The sequence below is a fragment of the Salminus brasiliensis genome, chromosome 17 (assembly GCF_030463535.1).
Source record: "Salminus brasiliensis chromosome 17, fSalBra1.hap2, whole genome shotgun sequence".
NCBI classification, from domain to species: domain Eukaryota; kingdom Metazoa; phylum Chordata; class Actinopteri; order Characiformes; family Bryconidae; genus Salminus; species Salminus brasiliensis.
This window is the reverse complement of record NC_132894.1, coordinates 16,998,592-17,024,363: the sequence shown is the minus strand read 5'-3', so window position 1 is coordinate 17,024,363 and position 25,772 is coordinate 16,998,592. Positions and strand designations below refer to the sequence as shown.

At 40.4% G+C, this 25,772-nt stretch overlaps 1 protein-coding gene across 7 annotated transcripts in view; it reads left to right on the top strand.

Moving 5' to 3' along the window:
• Nucleotides 1-505: 505 nt before the first annotated feature.
• Nucleotides 506-25,772, top strand: part of mcf2l2 (MCF.2 cell line derived transforming sequence-like 2) — a 63,290-nt gene continuing 38,023 nt past the window's right edge. For 3 of the 7 annotated variants that reach the window (XM_072660942.1, XM_072660945.1, XM_072660941.1), the window contains exons 1-2: nucleotides 506-919; nucleotides 23,810-23,893. In XM_072660942.1, the coding sequence (XP_072517043.1) occupies nucleotides 838-919; nucleotides 23,810-23,893 (166 nt within the window). In that variant the 5' untranslated portion in view covers nucleotides 506-837. Of the gene's footprint in view, nucleotides 920-8,225; nucleotides 8,358-16,282; nucleotides 16,579-23,809; nucleotides 23,894-25,772 lie in introns of those variants that run through there. The other 4 variants (XM_072660947.1, XM_072660946.1, XM_072660944.1 and 1 more) reach the window with 3 other exon arrangements.

The window sequence follows — 25,772 nt, the reverse complement described above, 5'->3', positions numbered from 1 at the left end:
TAATGGCAACTACGCAGATGGCATCCCCATATTGTGCATTTCCAAGGCAATAGTCCTGGTCCCAAGGGCTTCAGCATAATGAGATGATGATATGTCATCCTCTCTAGCGAGGACTAAACTCTGGCCCAGAGCCCCAGTGGAACGGTGTCTCCAGCAGCATATCTCCTCTCCTTGTGTGTTCGCTTTTATATTAGGCTCAGTCCTAGACATTGGATGAACACAAGGGGGTTATTAATACTTAATAATAATTCTCCTTTTTATATAATTAAGCTGTGTGTTAAAGTGAGTTTGCTTTTTGAGACATAATTAAGAATAATACAATTCTGGGATCATAAAGCCTTAAGGCTGGTTTAATCCTAACCCTAGACTCTCCTTGTCCTGTGAACATGGCCCATAGTATTGAAACACCCCAGCTCCATTCCACCTATTCCTGGACTCCAGATTTTCTGTCTGACCAGCTGTAACCCTCATGTCTCTCTGCAGGCAGGTAGCTGTCCTGTGATTTGTTATCTGACTCAGCCTTTGGGAGAGCAAGCGCAGCACAGGCTTAGAGAGCTGTTCAAAGTCCTCCCAGACATTGTATACTCGCGTGTGTGTGTGTGTGTGTGTGTGCGCAGAATGAATAATTAACATCAACAGCATACACTGCGAACCGCATCCACACTGGACTGCTGGACCCAGCTCTCTCCTCCGCTCAATTGGAGAGGTGCTGCTTCACCGGCCTGGGAGTGGTCGACTGCTTTGTGTGAGCGGGGGGAGCCCTCTGGTGCAGGAGCGAGAGGAGTGGGAGAGGAGTGGGAGAGGAGAGGAGAAGAGAGGAGAGAGGCTGCCCCTGAGATGCTCTGCTGGCTGGAGGAAGAGGAAGAGATGTCCGTGCAGGAGCTCCAGGAACGGGTGGGCTGTGTTATCACCCATGTCGGTGAGTCCTCGCATCTTTGGTCCTCTTGGCTGGGAGTGGAGGATGGGTGGCTCTGGGGTTGGGATGTGGGGTTGAAGGGGGGTGTGGTGGGGGAAAGAGATTAGCATGGCTGCTGGCACGGAGAACCAGACGACAGACAGATTGCTCTGTGCTTGCTTTCACAGTGATTTTGGTGAATATTGTATATGAGTATATTGTATATTACAGCATATTATATTAGCACTGGTGGTGTGATGTAGCTGGCTAGTGAAATACTTATCTAAATGAATTGTGAGAATAATTAATATACACGCAAAGAAACACAGGTCAGCACTTTGCTGGTTGTATTCCAGCCACTGCTGCCAGAGTCATATTCGTTTTTATGTGATTAAAAAATAAAAAAGAAAAAATTAGCAATTATTTTATCAGACAAAAAATAATGTTTTTTTTACTTTAAAATCTTCTAAGCACGTTAAAATAAATCTGTAGGTCTTTTTGCCCTTTCCATGGAAGTATTTGAATGGAAGTAGGTTATTGTGCCATGCTGCCTCCTACTCTTTCTTGACTCTCTGGTGCTGCAGCAGCCATAGGCGGATTGCCTGAGCCTGAGCGTTGCTATGGAAACTGCGCCGGTCCGAGCAGAGCACCATATTGATTCACGGAGAGTGGTTGGGCCTCTTCAGCATCTGACAACTCGATTGACATCTAGGACGTAGGTGGCTATTAAGCCACACCCACTCATCCTTTTTTAATGACCGACTCACTGCCGGCCAAGAGGTTGTGGCCGTGCTGTGACTTTGGCCTAGCTAGCTACCTGTCTCGACGCTGTGTGTAATGTTGAACAGATTTAGAGCTGGAAGTTCCCCAGAATGACCTTTTAACCTTTTGAGGGAAAATGTAGCTAGCAGGACGGTGGATGGTCATAACCGGTGTTTCTTCAGGTGCCAGTCTGAAACATTGGCCTTTATTTATTTGTGTGATACAGGGGTCTTTACAGGAAATCTTCTATGTGGTTTTATCAGAGTGGAAATGAACAGTGATAACTGGCCTGTTTGTACGTGTCACTAAGGCCTTTATACTGATCGTAAAGTCTTAAAGGCTTAGAGCGGGAAAAGGCATCGAATCAGCATCACAAGACTGAATCAGAGCCGTGACGGCTCATCTGTGACTGAATGACTCACTGGGAGAGGGGTCACTCCTCACGGGATCTGTTTCCTGATTGGCTGCTGATGATGTCATTCTGATGTGCATTTCATTAAACACTATTAAATGATTTATGGCTTATGTCTTCCTAAGCATTTCACATACAACCGAACGACCCGGTTAAATATGTGTAATAATAAAAAGTAATAAATGTAATATTTATTAATATAAATGTAATATAAATGTGTATCCTATTCTAGGAGATGGTGCAGGTCTCAATCCTGGGCACAGTTGTTGCTTTCAATCTGGAAAATAATTGGAAATGTGGGTATTCAGTCATCTCTGCATAATAAGGCTGTAAGAAGATTAACACAACCAGGCCACTTAGCATGGGTGCTGGCACAGGGGTAACCACAGAAAGAATCATGTGAGAAATAACTGAGGGGAAAAAAAGATTTCTTAAAATGTAAATGTTTGCTGGTTATGGCAGATATGGCAGCAGGTTCTTAAGGCAAGCACTGTAAACTGGGACTGACATGCACTGTTGTTATACAAACCCAGTAGTGAGATTGATTAGTTTGATTCGTAGACTCTTTAAAATGCCTCTTTCTCAGGTAAATGATGCCTCAAAATGCAATACAAATAATCAACAACTACGACATGCATGGAAACTGTCTGAATCAGTTGTACTGGACATTACCTGGACTTTATCATACCAGCCCCCTTGTACAAAGTCCAGGTAATGTCTGAGTGAGCCCATGTGTGAGTAGGGCAGGTCTTCTTTTCTGGAGAATTCCCAGCGGGCGTGTTGAAGACGTTTCTAATGGAACTGGCATGGAACCAGGGCTGCCATATTTAAAAGGGCAACACGGGATCATGTCTGGACCTGATCGTAAAAAAACAACAATAACAAGTGTAGTAACTGCACAAAGTGCATAGTAATGAGCAGCTGTTCATTTATCATAGCCTTTTTAAAGGTAGCACTACTGCTGGTGCATTCTGTATGTATGTATCTTGAATATGTGTTGTTGTCACATGTCTGCCATATTTCTGTATACACAGTTACACAGACAAGGTATTCCAATATTTCCACATTTTCAAAAGCTTATGAAAATCAGATATGTTCCTTGGATTTTGTAAATTGCTGGCATTATTTAAGGTTTTGTTGGTAATGGCCATTTTTGATAGCACAGGAACTAGGCATTTTGCCAGCTTATTCTAAATGTGATACCACCTCCGCCGGCACTGCCACAAAATTAGGCCCGAGTTCTTTGCTGAGAAATAAAGCGAAAGAAAAAAAAACCCCAAACACTTCTATCGCAAATGTAAAAAGGTGAACAATAGGAAGGTCGCTGGACTTCCTTCCCTCGCCCTCCGCCTGTTTTAAGCCCATCGCCAATACGTCAAAACTTCCTTCCTTAACTCTTGTCAGCTGATATGTAATTAGTACAGTGTTTCTCTTAGACTTTCCCAAATACAGTTTTGGTGTTTATATATATATAAAGTAATTAAAATAAACATATTCAGGGGATATTTTAACCACAGGGTTATTAGAAGTTACTTATATTGTGTATAGGTTGGTTAGACAACAATAATTAGACATTGCAATACTAAGTAATGGCTCATAACAAGAATATTGATCCGGTTTGGGTTACCAAATAGACCTGACATATAATGGCAGTTTTAGTAGTATATACCACATTTAACAGTGAGTTGTATTTTTAAATATGTGACATCAGACATGGAGGGATCAGATATGGAGGGAATTAACTATCAGATATGGAGGGAATTAAATATTAACAACGTATATCTTATATATATGTATATAAAACAGCATTAGTGCAAAGGGGGTTGAACAGGCGTCCGTAGTACAAACATTTTTGTTTTTTAACAAGTGGATGGCTTTTTTTTTTTGCATCCTCCCTCAAATCCAGCCCAGGGTACGATTATCCTACCCATGTCTTTGAACTCCTTCCCTCAGGGTGACTCCTGGAAAAAAATCTGATATGTTTCCATTCTGCCGCTTTTAGTGTGAGTTCACCTCTGGCTGTAACTATGTTGTTCCTGTTGTTGCAGGCTTCTGTACTGTACCTCTGAGACCTCTCGGAATCAACCGACTCTTTTCTTTATGGCGTTGATGTTGTTATGCTGTTTCCTATTTTTGTCAGCATGCTGGATCTGAACTCTCCAGGGTGCTAGACTCTCTAAGAGCAGGATTAGGCACCCCTGGTATAGAACCTTTCACAGGATGTGAGGCTTTTCTAAACTTTCCAAAAAGGTTTTTTGTCATTTTCTTAATTTGATCTCTTCAAAGAACTCTTTTTGGGTACCCTTATTTTTTTAAGAGTGTACAGTACAGTTTAAATGGCTTGATTCAGACTGATTGATGCAGACTGTGAACAACATCTGAAAGTGCCGTTCTTTTTATGGCACTGATGTCAGTGACCCTTGTAGAAGTGCTGTTAACTGTATTTACATAAGTATAATTACAGTCAGCTTCTGTTGATCATACACTGAATTGTTGTGCATTATAAACTTATGCAACTGCTGTTGTTACTGATCATATGTTGAAGTGTAACACATGCAGGTTTAAAGTATTATAAGAATCTCAGCGCAAACCTCCATTGTTTCGTCCTGTCCAAATTAGAGCGAGCAGCCCCTGAAGAAGGAAGAGGTGGGCCGCAATCTTTGGCAACCCGGAGCATGGATTTCTTTCATTGGCTGAAAGAGATTATTTGGGGGAACGCACAGAGGAAGTGCACACTCAGGATCTGAACATGAATCTGTTACTTTAATTAAGCTCCTCCTTCCTGTTTATGTGTCTCTACTGCACATGGACTGGGGCAAAGATTGTTTCCCTGGGCCTGCCGAGCTAAGTGCTGAGCTCTTGCTGTGTTATTTGCTCCATAACTGGAGGCGTCTCTGCAGGTCTGCTTTGGGTTCTCATGTTGAGTACCTACATCAAATGCTAATTGTAAAGGGAATTTTACGTTTATGCTACAGTTTGATCATATATGATCATATTCCTACCCCTACACAGACGAGACTTTGATCTTACCCCTACAAAGTATCTGGCTGAAATCCGTGTAAACTAGCTTCTCAGGAATGAATCATTTGTACATATTATTCCTAGAGTATACCTTTTACCATTTATTATCAGACTTTGTATTGCCTAGAACGAGTTATGTGTATGTGCTACTCACTGTCTTAATAATGCAGCATTCAGTGTCCATTTAGTCATAAAACTCCATTAGACTGCTTCCCTTCTTCCTGTACAACTCTCATCCTTTCTGCGTTGCTCTGTGAAGACCTTGAAAGCCATGACCTCCCATTTTCTTATCAGATTTCTTATCTTATGCATTCTTTGGATGTTTAAGGCCAGTGGTTTAGGTGGACAGTGATGTCAATGTGGTACCTGACACAGTAGACTATATAAATGACTTATAACCCTATTGGAGGAGTAACCGTTAACTTTTTTATCATGTATTTTTTCCAGATTTGCACAATACTGCCTGTATGTGTTGATCATAGTATTTGTTTCTAAGCATTTTCTAAACAGTCATGTCTCGTGTCACAACGTCAAGAATGCTCCCAAGTAGGTAGGCCTCTTATTGTGAAATTTACAACCAAAAGATACCTTTAAATATTAAATATTAAAGTAAAAATAGGGTTTACTTCATAGTACCAACCACTGAAGAACCGTCAGACTAGATGTGATATGGTATGGTGATGGAAAGAGAGGCTTCAGGATCCGAAGCATACTAGGCCATCTGTCAAACATTGTGACGGCACTGTTGGCATGGACATGTCCAGTGGATCTGGGGTACTATCAGGTCAAGTCAAGAAGCTTTTATAGTCATTTCAGCTCTGTACAAGTACACAGTGGAATGAAATATTGTTTTTTCCATAACAAAGGTGCAACATGGAACAAAAGGAGAAACAACACAGTACAGAACAGAACAGACTGCAGAAAGTGCAACGTGCAGACATAGATGACAACATTAAACTAGAAAAAAAAACCACAATATAATAAATTAAATAAATATCTCATTTCGAGGTAGTGTGTATAAGGTGCATAGATATTTAACATGCCATGACATTATATGCAGACAGCTTATAATGCACATAACACAGCAGGTACTGAGGTAGTAAAGTATAGACTATATAAATAAGATGCAGACAGATTCAAATGCTATGGGTCGTGGGGGTGAGTGGGGGGATGGGGGGTCTAGTTCATTCTCTGTGAGTTTAAAAGTCTGACTGCCTGTGGGATAAAGCTATTGCAGAACCGTGCAGTGACAGCACAGATGCTCCTGTACCTTCTGCCAGACGGCAGCAGTGAAAAAAGGTCCATATGAGGGATGAGTGGGGTCCTTCGTAATGCTGATGGCCTTACTGGTGCAGCATGTGGTATGTGACAGAGCAGAGAGAGACCCCTATGATCTTCTCAGCTGTCCTCGCTATTCTCTGTAGGGTCTTGCGGCCTGAGGCATTGCAATTCCCAAACCAGTGTGCTCAGTAGTATGCTCTCCACAACCCCCCTGTAGAACATGGTGAGGATTGGAGGAGGACGATGAGCTTTCCTCAGTCTCTGTAGGAAGTAGAGGCACTGCTGGGCTTTCTTAGTTATGGAGCTGGTGTTGAGGGACCTGGTGACGATTTCCACAACAATGTTCAGGGGGTGTGTGGTTGCCTTGCACTCTTCTGAAGTCAGCAACCTCTTCTCTGTATGGGGTTTATTGATTATGTGACTGTTGCAGGATGAATTCCAATAAGTACAGAGTTATTATTTGTGCTCAGAATCAGATCAGTCTGATGCTGCAAAACTGAGCACTGTACTGCACTCTACAGTGCAGCTGGATAATGGCCCATAACCCAAAAGTGTCCAAAGGCAAAGAAATCTCATGTTCTCATATTGCAGTGTTATAGCAGTGTTAGTCACTTGGACAGTTGAACCCATTTTTTACTAATTACAAAACTGAAGCCAGCAACTGTCCAGTTACTTTTAAGTCTGTAAAAAATGGAAGAATGATAAAAAATAAATGTAATTTGCATTTAGTTTTAATTCATTTATTATTTTTTTTAGTTTATAACATTTTCTCCCCAATTTGGACTGCCAATTCCCCAGCCTGTGCGTAATCTCCTGTGTGGAGCAAGACACCCCTGAGTAAAAGAAGTGAAAGTTTAAGGATGGGAGTGAGGCCCATAAAAGCTATACCAGTGAATGAGAGAGGCTCCTAAAATAGATCACAGTAATCGGATTAGGACCACAGTTCTATATATATCGGGCCTAGATTTAGTTCTATTAAGCACTTAACTGAGCATAGAGAAGTTCAAACTTTAGAGATACTAAAACAGCTATGTTTTGTGTAGGTATGTTACCTTTCATGCACATTAATGAGTGTGTCTCAAGTCGCCATAGCACTGGTGTTCTTCCCAGACACCAGCGAAAGGGAAAACAGTTCCAGGTTTTATGAGCTTTCAAGATTTCCATGCTAAGGAATGTTCTGAAACAGACATGCCAGTCTGGCTCATGTAGGGTCAGCAGAGGAACGTGAGCTCACCTTTAATCTCTCTCCACAGTTTTTTCCTCTTCATTCCACTACAATGAGGCCACTGTTGTGTTGTTTTCCACTTGTTTTCAGGCAATTTTATTCCTCTCATTAATGGTAATAAGTCTGAACATGTGTAAAGTCGCTAAATTAGTTACGAGATATTCAACTCCTTGGTTTTGGGTTTAGGTTTGAGCCCTCAGTCCAGTTTGACTTACATATGAGTTTCTGTAGGATAGGCCTTAGTAGGTTTTTTTTTAAGTAACACCTTTTTTTTAGATGAATACCTAAACACTAATTCTATGGTTCCAGGGGATAATAATGTTTTGGGCCACATGTCCTCTGCTCCTTGTGTCATGGTGTATGAGAGGGGGTAAGCATTCCTTGTGCTACTGCTCCTTCTGTTTGTGTGTGTGTGTGGGGGTATATGTGTGAGTGGGACCATGTGAGGTTTAAGGAGGAAAGGAGCAGCCCCTCTCCGTGTGAAGTTCCCTCTGACGCACTGTAGACCAGAACGCCCCTCACAATGATGAATGCCTTGGAGGGTGGGAGAGGAAGGGGAAGCCCCCGGCGCTTCTGGCATTGTTGAGGATATTTGTGTAAACCATGGCATTTTGTTCCACGGCTTCAGAGAAAGCTGTAGACACTTGCCGGAGCTGCTGGTGAACGTGCAGGGACAACAAGAGAAGAGGAGAGGATTAGAGAGAACCTTGCTCTTGGGACCACTCGGCCCAGGACGCTCTCCACGATGGGCTCCATAATGTGTAAGTTAGAGCCTTTAGTTTCAGCCTTTCAGTCTCAGCTGTCCTGACCCAGGTGGCATAGTGGACACGGAACTCGTCCCTGTGGACAAGTATGTGACGAGGATGTCTGTATGTGTGTGTGGCTGTGCCTTGTTCTTGCATGGTGATTTGAAGTGAGTGGCGTGTGTGTAAGAGAGACTGTGCTAAACTGCCATAATCTGCATTATGGATGTGGCGACTTCGTTCTGGGTGGTTTTCGGCTATGAATAAGGAGCTCTGTGTGCTTAATAATGCTTAAGACACAGAGTAATGTGACCTGAAAAAGATGCCAGTAATTACTCAGCGAGCACAGTGAAGCCAGGCTCATTAGAAAGTCGGAGGAACTAGCCTCCTAGCCCTAGTGAACATGGCATAGTCATTAACTAAGTCTAGCTGACCTACTGCAATTACTGAGGAATTTTAGTTGTCCTGTTGCTTCCTGTTTTGGGTTGTTGCTGTACCATATTTGATGGGGATGGTAATATAAGATGAGACTGAGCTGTGTATCTATTCCAATAAGATTGTTAGGCTACTTAGCTGTGTCTGTGTGCATGTGTATGTGCTAGACGCATGCTGTCAGGTGGAGAAGAGAGCAGTAAATGAAGCCTATGCAGGAGAGGCCCGGCAGGAATTAATAGCTTAAGCCTGAACGAGTGACACTCTCCGTCTATCAGCTTTGATCTCCCCCTGCTCTGAAGTGACCTTGCCTCAACTGGTCACTGCTTATGCAGGCTGCCTGAGCAGCACCCATAACACGCACCCTTCAGCTGCAGCATGGACGGTTATCAAACTCTCCCATCCAGGTGCTGCACGTGCGGCACTCGGGCGCGGGACGCCTCCTACTCCATGGTGCGGATCTCAACCGGTGAGATGGAGTCCTATCACCGCTTAGTGGACGTGTGCCAGGAGACCGAGTTCACCACCAGGAGAAGTATGCCATCTTCACCTCCCGTCCTCTCACTCCGAGTTGTGGAACTATTTATTTATTTTTTTAATCTGGGTAAAGTCTTTCTTTTTGCGACCCTGTGCTCCTGATGTGGGGTAGGTGTGGGCGGTATGGCCAAAATTTGTGAGATACTTAAAGATATCTTAGATAATTAGCAAGATGTTCAAGCTGGAAAAAATATAATGAATTTACAATTATTTATATAATTTTCAATGTAATACAGATCAAGAGGAAGAATTATACAAATGGTGAAACACAAGATAATGGCATAATAGGCTAACGTTTAATCAGCTCTTTGTTTCTTTGCCATTTTAATCTAACAGTGAAACTAGCTGTTGTTTCCAGGCTCTCTAATTAATCTAGATCTCGGTATTTTATGAAGGATTGTCCAGCACTAAGGAAATTATACCCTGGCAAGTAAAATCATCTTAAAGCCATATTTTGTAGCATTTTCACTCACATAACTCTGCTTTCAAGTCAATGTAATGAATAATTTATCTCATTTATCTCAAAGCAATCCTTAAAACAGGTTAAAATGTCTGTACATAAGTAAATTAATCTTGCTATTGCTACATAGGTTCAAGATGCTTTTACTTGCCTGGATATCATTTTTGTGAGTATTTAAAAATACTGACAGTAGCTCTATAACTAATAAATATGGAATAGCTGGAACATATCACCCAGCCCTGTGATGTGCTGTGTGGCCTTTTATTTTCGTACATTTCATAAGAGTGTCACCATTTGGGCTTGTTTAGCTGGCGTGTGCTGGTCTGTTGTTGTGATGCTTGGACCGTTAACAGCTTTCACCACATGGAAAGGATCAGGTGGTAAGGTAAGGTGAGATAGAGGTGGCTATATTCTGCACAGTAGCCTATGAGTCTGAGCTGTATTTGCACTGTAGGTGTGCTGAAGGAAGCTGTGTGGTGTTGGAAAATGGTTGTTTTAACCTTGAATTACCTTAATGCAAAAAATGACCATGTGGTGGATGTCTATTTCTGGCTGGTGTTTCAAAATTATACTTACAAGGTCATGTCTTACAATCTATTTTTTTTTTTGCCTGAACATTTTTATGCAGTTACACCAGAGTGTCCCTATAGGGAATCAGTGTTGCTGAGCGGATGCTTTAGCAGTGTTGTCAGTAGGGCTGGGCGGTATGACCGTAATACTGTATACTGTGGCATTTTAAAATGATGACATGATGTATGATGTGTCAAATTTCTGTTCAGACGACCAAAGAGCTCAAATCATCCTTGTGCATTAAAGAGGGCCACAGGGTGGGGGCTCTGTGGGAGCTCACTAATTGGTTCTGAAAGCAGGTGTGGAAAAAACTGGCTTGTGTTAGCGGCAAGTTCTGTAAATGGCTCAAATGATTTTATTTAAAAGAAAGCAAGCAAACCTGCATGAAAACAGCCATAGCCAGAGATGGAAATGCAGCCAATAAACACTTCTATGTAAATTCTTCACCCTCCAATCTCTCCAGTGTTCCCATGTTAAGTTAGTTTGTTAAATCGCACAGAATCGCCAGAAAACGCACAGAAAGTTTGATATCAGCTCTTCAGTTATGTCTAGGACCATAATATGACTTTTAAAAATGCTGAGAATCTGCTACATGCCTTCGTCATATCTAGGGAAGACCATTGCAATCACTTTTTGGAGTTTTGGTAGCCACGAAAAATCTGTTCACATCACCCTCATCTGTGTCAATTACATAATTCTGAGGTTAACATACAAAGCCCTGCATGGCTTCACATGTAGTCTCACTTATTATTATTATTATTATTATTATTGTTATGATTATTATTTACTTCATGTTGTCCTCTCAGACATAAGACTTTTGTCTAAACATGTGATACGAGCTTTAGTAGGACTGGAACATTGTCTGTGCTGTGATGTTTAGCCTGTTAGGTGACTTATTAAAGCCTACTTGGCTTTAATCATCAACAGTAATTGTGTCTGTAGCACATCAGTGGTACGCTATACCAAAGTAATATATAGAAGGCTCCAAAGCTTCACTCATAATACTTGAATGTATGTGTACCAATATGGGATGTTTTTGGAATCTGTGTCTTGGTGTTGTATCACATCCTTTACACTGAGTAATGTCTAGATTACACATGTGGTCAGCTTAGATGCCAGAGGCCCCAAAGTTAACCACATTCCTATGAGACCCCTTCAAAAACAGCACAGCATAATCAAACCCACCTGCCCGAAGTGGGTCAAGCACATGTCCACATGTGTTGTGTCTGCACAGCCCTTTCAACAGACTCTAGATTTTATTATCTATGTAATTTATTTGCATCTAGCTGCCCAAGTATATTTTTCTGTGTGTGGATGTGTGTGTGTCTGCCTCTAGGCAGTTCTCTCTTGCTTGGGATTTCTTGTTTGTTCTAGATGACTGGGCCCGAGGTCTTAATTTCATCATCTTAAAAAAGCTGCCCTGTCAGATAATAATAATAATCCTAACTGAGATATACTGTGGCATTGTTCTGCATGGCAGCCTCTTTTGCACAAATGGGTTTGGTGGATAAAGAAACACAGTGAACTGCAGTGGAAGGGGAGGGAATTTGGCATTTCCTTAATGTGAATCTGAGTATCACAAAAAAAAATAATTTTCTCCAAAATTGTAAGGATACGTTATTAATGTTTAAGTTAACATATTTTATTCCAGTGTCCAGGTTTTGGGTAATTTGTATTTGTCTATTTATCAAGAAATGCTGGTTCGAATCTCAGGTCATGCTGCCTGCCATCAGCAGCCGGAGCTCGAAAGAGCACATTTGGCCTCTCTGGGTGGGTAAATGTCTCTTTCCCACACACCCCACATCACTGTAATGTGATGCTGGCTGGCACATGTGTCTGCTAGCCATTTAAAAAAAAAAGGGAAAATAAATAAATAAATAAATTCATCATCATTATTACCATTATTACATTTCTATTTTTATTATTATCATCCATTGTGCTTTTACATGAGAAAATTATATATATATATCAAAATATTGCATATTTATATTGGTACATTGTTTTTTTGTTGGTTTTTTTTAATCTAAAAGCCGCTTCTTTTAGATTTGCTGCTCAGTTTTCCTCAATCTGTCTTGCATGATAACATCAATATACAGCAGTCTGAATGCAGGTTTCTAGATGTGTTCATGAAAGTGAGTGTATGTATGAGTTATGTGTGTATGGCAGATGTAGTGAGTGAGTAAATGTGGGGTGGATCCTCCTTTCTCCACATTTGCTATTATTCCTTTGAGAGAGGGAGGCTGAGGAGATGCTTGGCCTACTTCTTGCTTACAATTATGCTCCCTTAGAAGCATGAAATGTTGAATTCACATTTGTATACAGCAGTGCTTTTGATAAGGCCTGTCCTCTGCAACATTCTAGGTTTCTGACTACTACCAAATGCGATTAGCGTCACAAGGCTTTGATTTTTCATACAGTTTTATTTTCAGCAATTGTGCCGCCATGGGGCTAAGTGAATTGTCCTCTGCACTCTTAAACCTTTCCTGTGACATGCTAGCTCAAATTGGAGTGTGATATCAAAGCCCAAGCAGAAAGGCATGCCAAATTGGTAATGGCTTCTTTTTAAAAGACATCAGAGCCATTGAAACCAGGTTCAATTAGTACACAATGCTATTTTTTCCCTCTCAGTTATGGATCTTAAGGTCAGCCCTCTAGACTAGAAGTTTGAACTAGATATTGTAAAAAATGTCAAAGTAAGAAAACAATATTTTCACAGTGGAGCTGCAGATATGGAGTTCATGTGGCATTTCGCTGATTCCAGCCCTCAAACCCCTTGTGATCTGTGGGCTGTGATCATGTTCCAGGTACTATCTGTTTACAATATATTGCGCAACAGCATATGGTGTCCATCTCGGTTCAATGCAGTGATGTGTGAATTTTTCTACTGCTTAAAGAACAGTTTACTAAGCGTTTCTTGCTGTAGAAAGTGAATCTCCTAGGGAAGAAAGTGAACGTCACCCCACATGGATCTCAGACTTTGAGGCATCATGAGACAGCCTGCCTAGCCATGTGCTTTGTTTTTATTTTTTTTTATTTGTTTTTTTTTTGGCCCTAATAGTCACATGTTGATAATGGGTGCTCTTAAGCGCTGCTGTGGCTCAGCAGATGCTGAGGGACCGCTTTGTTTGGTTCTCCTCCTCCTTCAGGGTCACTCATTAGCAAGCTACCCCTGTCCATTAGCTAGTTTGAGTGACCATTTTCTCCCCCCAAGGCTGAACTTCTCACCCTAGGTGTTCTTTCTCAGCATGAGAGCACATGAATGGAATCAGTGTTGAGACAAGTGTGAGAGTTCACCCTAAGCTGTGGTGTGAAGGCCACTCTGCAGATAGCTAAAGTAGGCACAAGGCCATCACAGTGGTTAACGTATTATTGTTGGGGGGCCTGGCTCCCGCTCCTGTCCACTGTCTTGGCTGGATGTTATGTAACAGCCAGACACAAGCATGCATTGTCTTGTCGGGATCTGTGTTGTAGGGCTTAAGGATTACACTAATCAATTTTATATTGAAATCACAAGTTGAAAGATGAGTGTAGAAGAAGCCAAACACTGCTTACAGTGTAAATCACAATTGCATGATTAATGAGAAAAATGGCAGATAGGGCACCCTATCAATTTTGGTGCGTGTTTCTCATTTGGGGGTGCTGTAAATGCTAAATTACTGCTTCTCAGCAACCGCACATCCAATCCAGCTGAACGTTTTGCATGCGGCATTGATTTGACCGACTATATGTGAAAATAGTAGGTTGGCATGATAAACACTGTAAACCCACAAGTTGTTTGAACTCAACTAAATGAAGTCTGTTGTAACTGGGTAGTCCTTCAGTTACAACCCTACTGGGTAGTCCCATGATTTCCAAGTTCCATGTAACTGAGTTACCATGTAACTGTGACCTGTAGGGTTTGCTTGTGCAATACAACATCTTTGAGTAAAACTTACTTCTTTCCCCATTGGCTCCTGGCACCATTTAAGTCAGTGACTGGAGGTCATATTGGCCATGACCTCCAGTCACTGATACTCACCGTCGACGTGTTGATTTTTTTTTAAATCCTGGGCTACATTCTCTAGGTATACATATACATGTACATGTGTCACGACTGACTGCCTGGCCCCAGTGTTAGGCTGTAAGAGCAAGTTGCTGAATGTGAGTGTGCTGGGTGTGTGCTAGGTAGTGTCCACACTGGTGTTACCACAGGGTTGCCCTGTCAGTGTTTGGCAGATAGTTGTATTATATAGTTGATAAATGATGAAAAAAACTTAATAAAACTTAATTTAAGAGTTATGATTGAGTTCCCATTAAAGTCTTAAAATAGACCGATCTTTATGAACCTTAAATGATGTGTGTACTTTTTAAAAGAATTGGTCACTAGGGGCATTTTTCAGAAAAATCAAGAATATGTTATCAATATTAGGAGTCAGAGCACTGGTTTGATATTATGTAGTATGGTGTTAGACACAACTTTGCCTATACAAGTGTTAATCAAGCTACACTTTTTAAACTAGTGCCTGGATTGTGATCCTCTTTTTAAATCTTTGGAAGTAAATAATTATTTAAATAAATTTCTACTCCATACGGTCTTCCTCCATCAATCATTAATAATGCATAATGCAATAAATCATTGCAGCCTTGGCATTTTAAACTCATCAGCAGTTGGTCTAATATTTATATATATATATATATATATATATATATATATATATATATATATATATATATATATATATATAATGTGTATATATTGAGACCGATTAGGTATGCAAATTGTGGTCCTGTTTGTCAGTAAGGGTCACCACAGCACTCAAAAACACTTCATATCCTAAAAATGTTTATTACTGTCTTCTCATTGTGCTGACTCATGCTTGTACCCTCGGATTGTTGCTTACGGCTATACTTTTGTACGGTATAGTCCTCCTACAGGTAGCTGGTACAGCATGTCTGTAAATGTTAGCATGTCTTGCAGACATACCCTACAACTGGCGACCTCGATCCGCCTCTGCTTACCAAACCAAGACATCCACACCACTAGTAGATACCCTTTACCCAAATTGGTGAATGAAAGAAACGATCTAGGTAGCATTTGAATGATTTCTTCCGATTCTTCTTCTGGATTGATGCCAACTGTCAGCAATTTACCCAGACAGTCTAGATATAGCATGTCACAACCCCCCCCCCCCTCTATTGCGGTGTATGTAGGGGGAGTAGGAGGGTTTACTTACAAAGATGTAAGTAAAGTATTTGAAGTATTTTAAGACCAAATTTAAAAACATAGACTCAAAGTACTTACTGCTAAATGCCGTAAATGGGGGAATTAGAGACAGGGGTTGGCACTTGCTGAGCTTTCAAGCTCATAAATAAATGCTATGCAACAATTGCAACCAGCCAGTACAATGAAAAAGATGACATCAGATTGTATATCATATTCCATTGTGAAACTATGAATTGTGTGCCTCTGTCAATGTAGCACACTTGTCTGACATGATTCAGTGTTCTAATGAATCCCACTGTTTTGTAAGCCAGTGTACACGGGAAGGAAAGCGTCTCACAATGCCTCAAGCCCAGACCACCGGTGTTTGGGGAAATACTTCCTCCAGGATCATAAACAGTGTTGTTCTCTCAGGCAGCTGCTGAAGCACATGCTCCAGACACAGTGCCCCCGTGGGAGGGATTGGTGGGTGGTGGGGGTGGGGAAGGGTGCCTGCAGCACGTGACTGTGATTTGTAACTCTGCCAAATCCAGAAGAACTTGTACTTTGACTTCCCTTCTCCTTAAAAAAAAAAGGTGCTTATCCTTCCCTCTCCTCTCGTTCACATGCTGAAGGTCTGCTGCTGTTTTGACCCCTCCCCACCGCCATCTCTTCCAGCATGAGGCAAGGGCTGGTGCACTGCCCGCTTTTTTTCCTCACTACTGATTGGCCAGCAGTGGCAGCCCCCGGAGAGACTCTGCCTTGTGAGTGCAGGCTGCTGCTGGAAGAAAAACACGCTAGAGCTGGAAAAAGTGACCAAAGCCGCTCAGACGCTTCCCACAAATATGCATCTCCTGCCAGCGCTCCGGCACAGCTGCCGGCTCTCAACACCAAGCCTGAGCAAAGAGAAGGAGTAGGATGAAGATGGTAGAAGCCTCACAACTTTTGTCCTGGCAAACTCAATCTTCCTTCCAACGGGATTTGACATTCTTGTGCCAGAGTTGAGCTGCTGGGCCTCTCTGCGCTGGTCATCATGTTCAAACGACCTAGACCGGTCATAGGTAAGAAGGATCAAAGCCCAGCTAATTTGTTGATGTCCTGCTCTGGAGCAGAGCTTTAGTGTTTTGATCATATTCTCAGTAGCAAAAGCAACGACTTAGATTTCTTGAGGGATCTCGAGGATCTGCAGTTAAGCCGTAGTCTGTCTGCAGTGAATACCTCAGGGACAAAGTGTCTTGATTGTTCGGTAGTTTTGAGTGGGAGGTGTGCTGCTTGAGCCCGGAGTGTTTTGTAACTGTGTTGTTGGACCAAAGTTGTCAAGGAACCCAAACTCAACCCAACTGTATGTAATGTTCTGCTGTTGCCACTCAATTTGATGCACTGTTACTTTGTCTGAAATACTCAAGCACTTTCTTTTTTTTCCTACTCTCTGGCCTAACTATAAGGTATCATTGCAGCATTGCACTAGTTAGTGTGTGTTAGTGTTGCAGTGGCTGTGGTTAGGAGAGCATTAGTGTGCTACTGTGGCATATGGGAGGAACATTACAGTGTTGCAGTGTTTGGAGAAGCATTAGTTGGTTGCAGTAGCTGGGAAGTGGATCAAGGTCAGCGTCAGTGGCAGTAGGTGAGATTTCTGTCTCGTCCCGGAATGCAGCCCAGCTGCAGTGGAGACATATGGTATTGCGAGAGGTGAGCTTCGGCCTGTGGTGAATTATGGTGTGTCAATTAATCATTCCACACTCCTACTACTCACCTGCTAAAGCTGCTGTAAGCCTCACACAAAGGTATGCTTAATGATAACGCTGAGCTTTCTGAAGAACAGTACCAAAACAGTATTGCAGTGAGGCCTATTATGCTTAAGTATAGATCATTTCTGTCTTTGAATCTGCTCTAACATAATTTATTGAAAGCAATCTACCATTTTTAAGTAGAAGCTTTATATAACCTGTATGCGTTTATAATATTTAATGTTTTTTTAAACAAAAGCCTTTAGTGATCTGAGTTATGTTCAGTTCTGCTCGCTCAGAAGCTATCCCAGTAATACATTTGAGGGACCAGGGTTTTTGTGTAATGCAAGCATGAATTGATGTAATATAGGGTTTTAGGTGGTTCTTAAAACATCCAGGTTATATATAAAAAATATATATATATATATATATATATTTTTTTTTTTTAACAGGCCCCCAGTGACTCTCTGCTGTGACATAAAGGCATACTGCTCCCTTACACAGTTCAAAATGTCTTAACATTGGTTTTATACACCTATATTGTGTGTGTGTGTGTGTGTGTGTCCTATTGTGTAATATAAGCAGAATTTTTTTTTTTTTAATATTTTTGTGGAATAGTTCAAGAACATTGCTTAGGATATAAACACATTTTAATGCACTGATTAAAAAGCTCAACAACATTTCTGATAAAAAAAAAAAACGATTATTTAAAATATTTATTAAAACAAATTTTGATGCATTTTAATGCATTAGAATAAATGACATAAATATAATTTAAAAAAAAGTAATTGAACTGAAATGCACTTACTGTAGCCTGTTGTAGTCAAGTAGTAAGAATTAAGAATTAACTCCTAATAATAAAGCTGGATGCTAAACATTTTCATGGACAGTAGGGCTGGGCGATATGGTAAAAATATTATATCATGTTATTTAAATATCATGTTTCACGGTACATTATATTTAGCGGAATATGAGACAAAATACATCAGTAGTGACAAATTCCGGAAAAAATGGTATTCAAACTTTATCACAGTACAGTTAAATATCATTATATACACCCCTACTGGACAGCAGTCTTTTTCATCTTGATTCCTGTTAATAGGTGGAGGCGTGTCTTAGTCCTGACAGTTGTGGGCTGGGAAGACGTGTATTTGCTTTTGTCCTCTATCTATCTAAAATGAAGAAAAAAAAATACAGAGGCCACACCCAATCACACGTAGCCTCTTTGAAACTGCAGTTTTTGGAAGGTATTTGGAGGAAGGTGTGTGTTTGTTCTTTTCCATTGGGAAAAGACCAGCCACTGTGACCTTCCCCTCAGGCCTCCGCTGCCTATTGTAACTCACTGGCATGTCAATGGCTACGACCTCAGGGCTCTGAGATAACATCGACAATTCACATGCTCTTTGACGCACATTGTCTTTCCTTTGGAACATGCCTCTAGAGGATGTGTGTGTGTGTGTGTGTTTGCTTGTGTGCATGCGTTCATGTGTGCTCTGTAAAAGTTGCACTACTGTACGTGAGCAGAATTCTTTTGTTACTGGAAGCCCCTTGTATATCTTTGCTGCTTAAAGGATTATGCATTCAGTTAAACTATTTGGGGTCCCTATTTGATACCCTAAGGGGTCTACATAGCAATGCAGTAATCCGCTTAATTTCAGACACATGCTTACTATACTTATATTACATAACTAGGATGTTAAAGCAACTACATATTGGCTCTTTATGTAAGGGTGTAAAGTTGAGTTTATGCTACAAAGTGTGTCAGATTGAGACAAGGTTGAAAAAATTCTTAAACTTTGTATTTCAGCATGATGTGCTTTGCTTGCAAAAACACTGTGAAACTTCTAGGTAACTTTAGAAATGCAAAACCATACGTATAATCGTCAGTAAAGTTATTGATTTGTTGCTTATAAGAAAATGTTTAGTAGGGTACATTCCTAGTTCATGATTTTTTATGTGCACTCCAGACACTGTATGATTTGGTTCAGTTCTGCCAGCACACACGATTTTATGTAATAAAGTTGCCATTATGGTAATTGTAAACATTGGAGGAGAAGAGGTTAAGCCAACATTATTTAGTGTAAGGGTGGGTGTTTCTTCTAATATAAGTGACAATGAACAAAATGAGAACCAGTATTCACACATAAACAGAAAGAAATTCAGTCACTGTGCTGCAGTGCATTCAATTAACCAGGACTAACCATGCTCCCTGTGATGAAACATAGTTGGTCAGTGTTGAAGTGCTGATGATATTTACAATATATTCAGAAAAGCCTGTTATATTTATTACAGTAACACACAATTATTAGTTAGAATTTTAAATCAAACCAATCAGGTGTGATTAAAGTTTATACTTCAGACTTCATTTAAAGGGTATTTGCATACATTTTAGTTTCTAATGACCAATAAATGTATGAAGTAATTTCACCTTTCACTTTTTTACACAGTCCTTTTTTATTTCAGAGTATCATATTGTTTAGTACATAGCAATGATAGGTACATAAAAGTCATGTTTAATACATTGTTGCATATCTCTTTCTTGCAATGACTGCTTGAAGTCTGTGCTTCATAGACATCATCAGGTATTTTGTGTCTTCTCTGATGATGCTTTGCCAAGCTTCTAATGCAGCCATCTTCAGCTTGCACTTGTTTCCTTACATTTTCTCTTCAGTACATGGAACACATGCTCTACTGAATGTAGGTCAACTGAATTGGGTAACTGGCAAAAAATTTCCATTGTTTTTTACTTAAAAAACACCTGTGTTGTCTTAAAAGTATGTTTTGGGTCATTATCTTGCTGTGGGATGAAGCGCTGGCCAATAAGTTTAGAGTCATTTATTGGAATTTTATTGGAGCAGATAAGATACAACTGAGAATATTCATTGTACAACTGCCTTTAGTAGTCACATTATCAATGAAGATAAGTGCTGTAGTACATTTGGCAGCCATACATGCCAAAGCCATAACACCCCCACACTCATGTTTCACAGATGAGGTGGTATGCTTTGAATTGTAGGCAGTTCCTTTTTGTCTCCACACTTATACTTATACAGTCAAAAGTGTGTCTCACCTGTTCGTAAGACCTTTTTCCAGAATTCTGCAGGCACTTGCTAAATGTAATCTGATCATTCTGTAATCTGGCCAGTTCGTTGTGGCTAACTAGTGATTTGCATCTTGCAGCGTGGCCTCTGTTCAGTGTTTTTCTGTTCATGAAGTCCTCTGCAGAATTTGTCAGTCTCTGACAAAAAGGTCTTCCTTGGCCTACCAGTGATCTTGTGATTAATGAGCTCGCCAGTTCTTCTTAATGATTCTTGACCGTTAATTTGGTAAAACCATGATTTGGCCAAAGTCTCTAATGGTTTATGGACTCCACAAGACCTGTGTCCTGTGGTATCTGGCAGGTTAGCAGCAGGTCCTTTAAGTCCTATAAGTTGTGAGGTGGGACCTCCATGGATCGCATTAATGAGCCTTAGGTTCCCATTACTTTGTCGCTGGTTCCCCTGTTGTCCTTTCTTAGACTGACCACTGCATACCAGAAAAGACCTGCCTAATCTTTTGGAGATGTTCAGACCCAGTCGTCTAGCCATCACAATTTGGCCCTTGAGCCAAGAGGCTCAGATTCTTATGCTTGTCCATTTTTCGTGCTTTTTACACATCACCTATAAGAACTGACTGTTCACTTTCTGCCTAATTTTAATATCCCAGATAGTTAGTGTTTTTCACTTCACCTTTTAGTGCTTAAATGTTATTCAATTCTACTCAGATTTATTTAAATAGTGCTTTTCACAATTAAAGTTGTCACAAAGCAGCTTTACAGAGATCCAGCTTTCAGCCTCTTTTTAGCAAGCTAGTGTCAAGAAAAACTTTCCTCGGATCGAGAGGAAGAAACATTACAATGTGCAGTATATGTGCAAAAGAGTCCAGAGATGCAGTGAGGTACTATTTAGGGCAAAATGCTTTCACATTGTCTGGGATTCACATGTTGGATGAGTGAATATGTGTGTACTGAGGAGTCCATCCATTCAGTCTCTGGAGTTAAGAAATCTGATGGCTTGTAGGAAAAAGCTGTTGCAGAGTCTTGTTGTGTGGTACTTTCTTCCCTTCTGGCAGGAGGGAGAGCAGTTTGTGTGAAGGGTGGCTGGGGTCATCCACAATGTTGGTTCCTTTGTGGATGCAGCGGGCTGTGTACATGTCAATGATGGATGGGAGAAAGACTCCCTCTCAGCTGTCCTCACTATTCGCTGGAGGGTCTTGCGGTAAGAGATGGCACAGTTCCCAAACCAGGCAGTAATGCAGCTGCTCAGGATGCACTGAATCAAGAAGATATGATAAATGTGCCATCAAGCTATACAAGATGAGTGAGATGATAAAGTCCATTCAGATAGGTAGGCAGCAGGGTAGTGGAGAGCCAGGTCTGGCGGTACCAGGAGGGAACAGTTGGACCTGGGAATCTCAATACATGAGAAAGAGAGAAAACAGAAAGGAGGGAGAACACATTGCAGACAGCAGGGGGCAGCATAGCACATGGGGGAGAGTAGTTTTAATAGACTGATGTTCGGCCTGTAAAGAAGTGTATTGGTATGTATACAAGCTACATAAGCAAATAAAAACAGTACAGTGAGTCCTGAACACCAGTAGGAAACTTATTCCACAGTTGGGGGGCTTAATAAGAGAAAGCTCTTCCCCCAACGCTGATTCTCGTAAAGCAAGAAACTGACAGAAAATTTTACATTGCAAAATTCTAAATACATGTGTAGTCTATAGTATTGCAGTTCTCTTTCAAGACTTAACAGCGTGTAAAGGAAGTAGTTCCTCTTAATGCAATCCTTTATGCCAGAACATAGAGGAGGTTTTGTTTTTTGGTCTGTGCTCTTTGAAGTGGCCCTAAGCAGTGGAGTGAGGAGTATGAGCTAAAAATACCCTAAAGCATCTAGTTAATAAGAACTAGTGTGTGAATGAATAGCTTTTTTGAAAGGGTGCATCTCTTTTAAAATGGAAACAACTTGGCAACTGTATTCATGGGTGAAAGTCACTTCTGTATGGGTGCAAACCCTGAATGGAAACGTTTCAGAATAGACAGCCTTTCTGAAATGACCAAGTTGCGTTTTGTGGCTTTTTTTTATGTCTGCTACAGATGGATGATTATACTGCTGATACTAGAAATCTACACTGTCAACAATCTCATGTTACATTTTATTATTTAGTAATACTACATAAAAATGATAATAATAATGATAAAAATGCCTCTTAACAATTTAAACTCAAATGTATTTGACACCAACACATTCTCAGTGTGCATTTGTACGTGTGTGTGTGTGTGTGTGTGTGTGTGTGTGTGTGTGTGTGCGTGTGTGCGTGTGTGTGTGTGTGTGTAGATATGTCCCTATCCAGCTACCCAGCTATCCTATCGTGAGCATTAGTTAAAATTTAGGTCTAGAAAGTAAAAAGCCTCCCCTAGGTTTCATGTCACAGATTAGATGGAGTAGAGTCACGTGACTTGTGGGAGTAGTTTAGAGGGACAGTACATAAAAAATAAATAAATAAATGTCTTGACAGAATAAAAAATGATATGAGCAAGGTTACGTCACTTAGAAATTCTGCATCTGTGCGTTTCAAATAGTTCTGTTTTGATAATTGCCCAGCCCTACCTGGATGCTCTGGGGCTGCTTTGTTCCATTTGGCACTGGAAACCTGCTGCGTGTGAAGGGCAAGATGGATATAATCAGTAACTCTGTGGAGAAAACGTCATGCCTTCTGTGAGGAATCTGAAGCTTGGGCATCATTTGACCTTCCAACAGGATGATGATCCCAATCATACCTCAAAGACCACTTGGTTGACTTGGTTTCAGAAGAAGTCCTGGAACATTCTGGAGTGACTGTCACAGTCGCCTCATCTAAATCCCATTAGAAAATGTTTGGTGGGATTTCAAGAACTAGTGAACTGAAGGCCGTTGCTCATGAAGAAAAGTCTTAGGTTCTTCAGGAACGCTGCCAGTAGCTGCTGTCTGGCTAGGCATCACAGTTGCAACAGGTCATGCCAACAAAAAGTAGCTCTTCAGTACTAAGTACTAATATCGCTTGTCATGAAGGGGTTGAATAATTCTGAGACTGCAGTAGCTTTTAGAAAGGGCATTTTGTGTTGCATTTGGAGAAAGCCCTTGTTATATTATATTTAAATTGTTCTTGTTTGATTGGTTTATTTCAACAGATAAAAGTTTGTACATTTTTTAATAAACCTCATTTGCAGTGGGGCTTAAATCATTTTGATTGCAACATTATAAATGTTTTTCAAATACTAGAACTTGTTCACTGACCTTGGTCCTGGAGTAGCCCCTGTTCTGCATAATGTGGTAATATCCCTGCTCCCAACACACATGGTCCAGCTAATAACTTAATTAACGAGCTCTTTTTGGCCTAAGGTGGATGTGTAAGGATAGGACAACACTAAAATGTGTGGGGCAGAGGTACTGTGATATATAGACAGTAAGTGAGAAGTAATTTTGCATTTGAAGATTATGACCTTAACAATCTTCTCTCACTCTCTCTGTTCATTTGTCTTCCAAAGATGAGATTATGCAACAAGACATAAGGCCTCTGCTGGCTGTGGATATCATCGAACAGCTTCACAGGCAGTTTGCCTTGTTATCAGGTAAGAGTCTTTTTGCAGTCATTCTGCTGTAAACTGGTGGAACTCTGCTGTACTCTGGCTGCTGTGGGCTACACTGCATGTAGAAAAAAAATGTCCTAAACAGTTTGCTTGGTATGAAATGAATTGGGTTGCTAGCAGATTTGTTGTGAACATCCGCATAAAGGGACCCCCAGTAATTCTCTGTACCTACGCTGTTAATCCAAGTGCCATAACTAGGGATTTATTATTCTTTTGTTGGCTAACAAAAGAATGCTAAATCTGTATGAAGCAGTTTTGGAAATTACAAAAAAAATGATGATGATGTTTTCTTAAGCTCTGGCAGCTAGTTTGTGAGCTGAACTCAGTCCATGCAGTTGTCACTACTCGCTTACTCACTACTCGATTATTGCAGCTTACTTTTTTCTTTTTTTTTCTTGCCAAATGCCTTAAGACGTTTTAAATAATTCTGCAGCTCAGTTTATTACCCAAACCAAAAAAGTGCACACATTGCTCTTCTTCTTTTTCAAAAATTCATGGCGCACAGAATGGTTTTAAGCGAGCTGTCCCCTCATGTTCTGCAGAATTTGTGCAAAGATAGAAACATAATTCTGTTTGTTTGAGTAATTATTATTATTATTGCTATTATTATTAAGTAAAGCATTTAATACATTTACAAATCAGTAAATTGTGTCATTTTCAACAGGTTTACCCAAACATTTGCATATAACTGTATCCCTGATTACCCCATACATCCTAAGATGCCCCTAAGATGTTCACGGACATTATTAACTGGTGGAGAGCAGGACTCACTCTATCACATTTTAGTTTTTGAGACATCTACCGTGTGGAGGCCGGCTCGCGTTGAAGTAATGCTTTTTTATATTAAGATTTTATATTATAATATGTGGTATGTATTTTTTATATGTAGAATTCATTCAATAAACAAAAATTGTGCTGTACGATATGCGTAAGTGCAAAAACGACTTGTTCTCATGTAAATCATTTTCATTTTCTCACGGAAATCATTTTCTAACTGAACATCTCTGGTCAATTTGTGAGAATTTAGAAGTGCAGGGCAAAACAGGTGGGCAATCCCAATCTGCTTAATATGTGTTATGTATTTATTGCAATAGGTGAAATTCAGACAATAAACAAGAATTGTGCTGAAAGATATGCGTACCATACAAAACATTAAATGTGGCATGTACAACAATAATGGCATGGTAAATATGTCAGACGACATATTACCTAGAAAAAGGCTTCATGATGGTAAAATTTGGCCTATGGCCAAACATGGCCTACATTTCTATGTGTGGTCTATGCAGTTTTTGAGGCAATGCCTGTTCTACTTCTTTACGCAAAGAAAACTGAGCATGATATGGCCGTACATTTAGCATCCTCCCAATGTCAAATTTGCTTCTTATTTTGAACTGTAGAAAGCAAGATTATTAATGAAAGAAAACAAAAAGTAAAAGATTAAAGTCAAGTTTAGAATGAATAGACAGAGACGTAAAGGAAACTAGACTAACAAAGAAAAATATTGTATGTATTTGTCTACGGAAATGTAAAGACCACGATCAGATCTTAGACTGATAGCAGTGAGAAAAACAACTTGTTCTCATGACAAGGAAACCAAACTGGAAATTTTCAGTTCAACTGGAAATTTAGAAGTGCAGATGGGGAATCCCAATCTGTCATGACTTAGATACTCTAACTGCAGTAATATTTGTATCCATTGTATCCACTGCAATTTAAGAAACCATGATTTATGTTTTTGTTATTTATTTCTTACCTGGTACTAGACATGTTCACCAGGTCTTCTTCTAATGTCATTTCAAGAAAAGATGGGCCAGTATCCAGTATTAGCTACTGGGTGTCTTCTGACTCTTGCTGTGAAGAT